At 39.8% G+C, this 6,000-nt stretch overlaps 1 protein-coding gene across 2 annotated transcripts in view; it reads right to left on the bottom strand.

The window, feature by feature from the left end:
- Positions 1-2,900: 2,900 nt before the first annotated feature.
- LRRC59 (leucine rich repeat containing 59) overlaps positions 2,901-6,000 on the bottom strand; it is a 29,679-nt gene continuing 26,579 nt past the window's right edge. Inside the window, exon 7 of one of the 2 annotated variants that reach the window (XM_085891340.1) lies at positions 2,901-3,488. In XM_085891340.1, coding sequence (XP_085747466.1) covers positions 3,214-3,488 — 275 coding nt within the window. In that variant the 3' untranslated portion in view covers positions 2,901-3,213. The remainder of the gene's footprint in view (positions 3,489-6,000) is intronic. The other variant, XM_085891341.1, reaches the window with a different exon arrangement.

Genomic DNA, 6,000 nt, shown 5'->3' with positions numbered 1-6,000 from the left:
TATATATATATATATATATATGAATATATATATATATATATATATGAATATATATATATATATATATATATATATATATATATATATATATATATATATATATATATATATATATATATATATATATATATATATATATATATATATATATATATATATATATTGATAGACTGAGAGATCTTTCACGATTCAGTGGGTGGTGGTGCATGGCCGTTCTAAGTTGGTGAAACATTCTGTCTGGTTGAATCAGATAATTAAATGTGCGAGACTGGCCCGTTGACTAGTTCCGCGATCATAGTGTGGCTGGTGGACTAACTTCTTTGAGGGACGAGCGGCTGCAAGCCGTGCAAGATGGAGCAATAACAGGTGTGTGATGCCCTTCGATGTCTGGGGCTGCATACGCGCTACACTGGGTGGGCAAGTTTGTACCTTGCCCTTCACTGACAGGCATGGGTAAACCGTTGAGCCCTGTCTGTGATGGGGACTGGGCTTGAGACAGTGCCCACTGAACGAGGAGTTCCAAATTAGTCATGTTGATAAAGTCCCTGCCCTTTGTACACACCGCCCGTCGTTACTACCAATTGGACAGTTTCGTGAGATCTTCGTATCAGCCACTGCACGGGCCATCCCCGATATGTTGCAGGTTGTTGTCATGGCAGCTCGGGCGGGTGCGCCAAAAAGATGAGCTAACTTGACTGTCTGGAGGATGTAAAAGTCGTAACAAGGTTATTTGCGGTTGATATTCGTGGAGTCGCTGTTCACTGACCCTGTGTATTCAGTTATACGAGTATATTTATTCTTATGCAGCCTGGAGCTGCTTGGCTGCATCATTTTCTGTTGGCACGGCTGTGCCGCTGATACAATGCCCTTACCAGGAAGCTAGTTCTCATTTTGCCGACCTCAGAAGGATGACAGGCTGAGACAACCCACCTGGTGTTAATTCAAGGGCTCGACAGGGACTTCAACTCAAGACCCTAAGATCTTAAGCCAGCCACCCTAACCGCTAAGCCCACACGAGGCTTTATTCGTGTTTGATAAAATGCGACCTGCTTCTACCTTCGTGGCCCTATGATTCACATATTCACAGGGGTTTTTTTTGCATACTACGTGGGCGTATTCGCGTTTTTTCTTTTTTTTTTGCGGGCGTATTCATGCTTTTGTATTTTTTTCACAAGCATATTCATGGTTTTTCACAGAAACGAGTAAAAAGATATGCAGTATGTTCGGGTTATGGTGTTGACAAACTTAAAGACCGAAGACAAGAAATGTCATCAATGTGTCCACTCGGATTACCTAGTAACACCAGTTCACAATTCCAGATAACCGAGTTCACACTCGCTCCTGATAACTCAGCCAGGGAAGTCTTCCACAGAAACCTGATCTTATGCACAAATTCCCATCATCCCACGCCTGGTACACTGAAACAACTTGCCTTCCCTTCCTGGGAAGCAAACCCGACCGAAGGCCTGATTCAGGAAACTTTATAAATGACGATTTGGGTATTGTTTACAAAGGTCTGTATGAGTGCTCGATGCTCGGCTGTCTTAAGGCGTGGGCACACTGGGCAGTTGTCCAGGGGTGCCACGATTCTAGGGGCCCCATGCTGCCATGTTGTTCATGAGAGATCTCTTGGTAGAGTGGATAATTACTCGACCTCTTGCTGGAAAGGCCTGGGATTCAAATCCCTTTTCAAATTATAATTATAATTTAAATAATTTGTGCATAACTGTCTGACAAATGTTATTTCTTATAATGTTGTTAATCTGCAATAATCTTGTATTGTTATAATGTTTTTAATCTGACTTGCAGCTGTGGATTTTAATTGCCTAATTGGTGAGAGGTTGTGTGTTGCTGTTTGCTTTTGTTTTAAGTGTTCATGTGTTTCATGTGCATGATGGTGTTTGCTCAGAGTGTTCATGTGTATGATGATGACCAACTGTACAGGGGAACGTTCATTTTAAAGATTTAAACTTACAAAGAATCAGCTTCACAGCACAATGGGGCAGCAGCGTTTGAACTGGCTTTCACTCATATGCATGGAAAATGACATCCTGAAGACCATTGACTTCAAGCCAATTATAAATCAATTAATCTGCAAAGAAATTTCGCAAATGTTTGTGTTGATTAATAATAAATAATTCATACTGTACCATCTCCATCTGTACAGTGTTCCAATCCATTATAATTTATATGTTGAAATGTTTGTGTTTTTCAAGGCTTATGTTATATTGTTCAACAGTTTGTGTTGGTTAATCCTCACTTGACAGCATGTTTTTTTTATGTTTAAACATTGATTTTGTTGAAAGTAACAATCAATCTATAGGCTTAATTTTATTGACCATTTACATTTTTATTCCCATGGCTGGGTGAGTCGAGGCCCCAGTGCATTGCTTAGCACAAGGCCTACAATGCTCTTAAGACAGCCCGAGCTCGATGGTCATACCAACACACGCCAAAGTTGCATTTTACTTTTTTTAACCTTATATTCCACTCTATTTTCGAAATACAACAAAAATAAGGACTTACAGATGGAATATCTTTCCACATCCACATAATTGGCTGTGCAGTTTATCGACGCACAAGCTGGGATTTTACTGATGAATGAATGCTCACACAATGTCAGAACATGTGCATTGCAAGTTTCATGCGAGCTTCAAGATGGCATCCAGTGACTTCATCCCACCCGCCTGACTTGCTATCCGGTCAGTATAATGGAGATCAGCGGTTGGGCCAATTTTTGATCAAACGCTCTTCGACAATATGGGCCTCAAATGATCTTTATGTGCTACTTCCTGAAGTTGTTTTTGTAACTTTGCCCAAACAAATGCTCGTTTAAAAAAAATTATCTGGTCATCAATGACTGGTAAGAAACGTCAGGATCTTAAAATAAATAAATAAAGTTTTGCACAAAAGGAATTTGTTTATTGCTCAATCGATCCTCAAAAACAATGTCAAATGATGTCACACATGTCTTCATTAACCCATGTATACATAATACACATTGTATATACAATACACGTTGCTCTTAATTTACTCCAACATGTATAATAAACATGTTACCGATCTCTTTCACATTTAAACCCAAGATAAGTAAAGTATTGCATTCAAACGTCCCATTTAAACACTCATGGCTTGTTGCGAAAGCTATCGAACATGACATTCATTGATGAAGAATATCTTTGGGTATTTAGAAAATATATACATAAAAATGATTCATGACATAAAACGTTTTTGAACCACAGACAAACAATCCATCAAAAAGTTCTGCAATGAATCGCAGCATTTTGACATCGTGGGCAGAGAGCTTGTGTAAAGTTCTTGCATCATGTGACAGATTTTTGAGTGGTTTGTAGTCCAAGTCAGGCAGTAAGTTAAAACAACCACCAAAAATACCATGAGGAAAAGGAACAGCAAGAGCGGGAATGCGCAGCCATGGCTTTGTCCTTTCTTTTCAATCTTCACGACGCCATTCTGAAGCGAGGTTACTGCTAAAGAAGAAGCACATCGATAAAACCACTGCACAGAATATCGGGTTCGAATTTTGTGACAAATACACAACCATTTGCTCTGTAATCCACTCCGATGACAAAGTAATATTCTTGCTGTCGTTTTTTAAAATTAAATCTAAGGCTCGGAGTGGAGATCCTTTTTCTTTTTCCTCCACCATCGAAAGTGGATGGAGGTTGTTTTCACCCCTGTTTGTGAGTAGGGCATCAAAAAAGATATGGACGAAATTTGGGGGACATGTTGGGTGTGTGACAAGGACGAATTGATTAGATTTTGGTGAAGATCCGAATCTGGAAACAAGTGTTTTTTTGAGTGATTCTTCACCATAGAGAGATCAAGCTAAAAACGCTGTACATCACGATATCTCCAAAATTTATGGACGGATTCAGATGGAACCTGGTTAATGAGTTCGGGAGGTGACAATAACAAGCCAATGAGATAGTGGTGAAGATCCGGATGCAGATCCAACCATCAGTGGGCTACAAAACGTAAATTGTTCAGCCTGGCAGAGGTATGCGCTCTACCGAGTGCCGTTCTAGTTACCTCTGCCACCGAAGGTTATGTTCCCCCCCCCTATCTGTCTGTGAACAGGATATCTCAAAGTTGTGGATGGATTCAGATGGAATTTGGTGGAGAGTTTGAGTGTGTGACAAGGCTGAAATGATTAGATTTTTGTGAAGAGCCAGATACAATAATTTTTTTTTAGTGATTCTTCACAATTAAGAGATTGGGCTAAAACCGATTATGTAGCACGATATCTCAAAAAGTTATGGACGGATTTGAACGAAACTTGGTGGACAGGTTGGGTGTGTGACGAGGACGAATTGATTCAATTTTTGCTGGATATCCGAATTTGTTAATTTCTAAGTAATTCTTCACCTTTGAGAGATGGGGCCAAAAACTTTATTAATAATTACACTTGTGGACGATTTGTGACAAAACAAGGTGGATGGGTTGGGTAGGTGACAAGGAGAAACCGATTTGATTTTAGTTCAAGAACAGATCCAGATCTAGCCTAACAGTGAGATACAAAATGTAAACTGTTCAACTTGGCGGAGGTATGCGCTCTACCGAGTGATGTTCTAGTTTCTCCTGTAAAAGACCATGGTTCATAAAAGAGGAAGGTGACAAAAGGGTACAATGTGGTGGTGTAATAGTTAGCTTATGCTCTGAGGCTAGGAGGTCGGCAGTTCAAACCATGGCCAAGTCATCCCAAAGATTTTTTTGAAATGGTATGTGCTACTTCCTTGCTTGATATTCAGCATTTAAAAAGGATAGAGGAAGGACAATCCCCATAAGTTGACATACACCAGGGAGGAAATTCCTTCTTAGAAAATGCCCTGCTGAGTGAGGTAAAAAAAAAGGTGGCACCATTATTGTGGCGTAGCTGGCACCCAAAGTTCCGTGAAGTGACTGCAAAAATGGTACGAGTTGCTTCCTTGCTTGACTTTCAGAATTTAAAAGGATAAAGGAGAAGAGGGGAGGAAACACAATGACCTGCAAGTAGGAAGGGATGGATTGGGTTAGGTCAGGTCAGGTCAGGTTAATGGGGGTAGAAAAAATTGGGTAAGGACGGGAGAGTCGCATGTTGGTGTTCCAGGATTGTAATGTCTGAGTAGGTAGGCTTGGTATGCTTTACACACATGTTTTGACCATTGAGAGATTTGATCATTAGAGCCAATTATTTTCAAGGTTTCCAAAAGTGCATTTTCTGTTTCCAGAAAAGCCTAAATTCCATTTTGTGTTTTCAACAGAAAATAAGCATTTGTTTGTGCAGTTGCATTTGTAAAAGAAAAAACAATTTTCCTCAAGCCTCTGCTCCTAAAATCCTACACTTGAGGGTGTATTTTGCCATAACGGTGACACGTAAATGTGGGGAAGAGTAAAATGAAAGTAAAATAAAAACAGTTGGGAAAAATGTGGAAGAAAAGTGAGATCCACAGCATGTGTTACTTCAAACTAAACTCGAGTTCAGAGAACACCTTACCCTCCAGAGTCTTGAGAAACAAGGACATGGGGGGGGGGGGGTCTGCGAGCGGCATATTTGATTGGTCGGGATGACGTAAAATGCCGTAATGTTTTGTCCAAGTAGTGCAAGACAGGCGATTTCTGTTTTACAGTGTTCAAGTATGCAATTAAATATAGATTTTAAAGGTTGTAGAAAAAAACTTTTTTCTGAAGTTTACATCTGTTAATGCAGTCTTTTTATACCACCCCATTCATCACGTCACATTCATTATCTGTGTCTGTTTGTGTCCTTTATGACATCTTTAAAACAGTAAGTTTCCTGTTTGGAATGTTTTTCAATTTTGTTTGACTGCCAGGAAGGCAGACAGAGTAAGAAAAAAATCATCACTCTTCTCTGCGCATGCACGATCGGGACCGATTCAGAACCAAAGTATTGCTGAGCTGCAGGTTTGTTTTCCGATTCGTGTTCAAAATATATAACATTCAATTGAAATCAAGTTGCTCCTCAATCATAAGCTGACTTTG

The sequence above is a fragment of the Eptatretus burgeri genome, chromosome 8 (genome assembly GCF_056783735.1).
Source record: "Eptatretus burgeri isolate ZD-2024b chromosome 8, Ebu_testis_v1, whole genome shotgun sequence".
In the NCBI taxonomy this organism is placed as follows: domain Eukaryota; kingdom Metazoa; phylum Chordata; class Myxini; order Myxiniformes; family Myxinidae; genus Eptatretus; species Eptatretus burgeri.
This window is presented reverse-complemented; position numbering and strand designations above follow the sequence as displayed.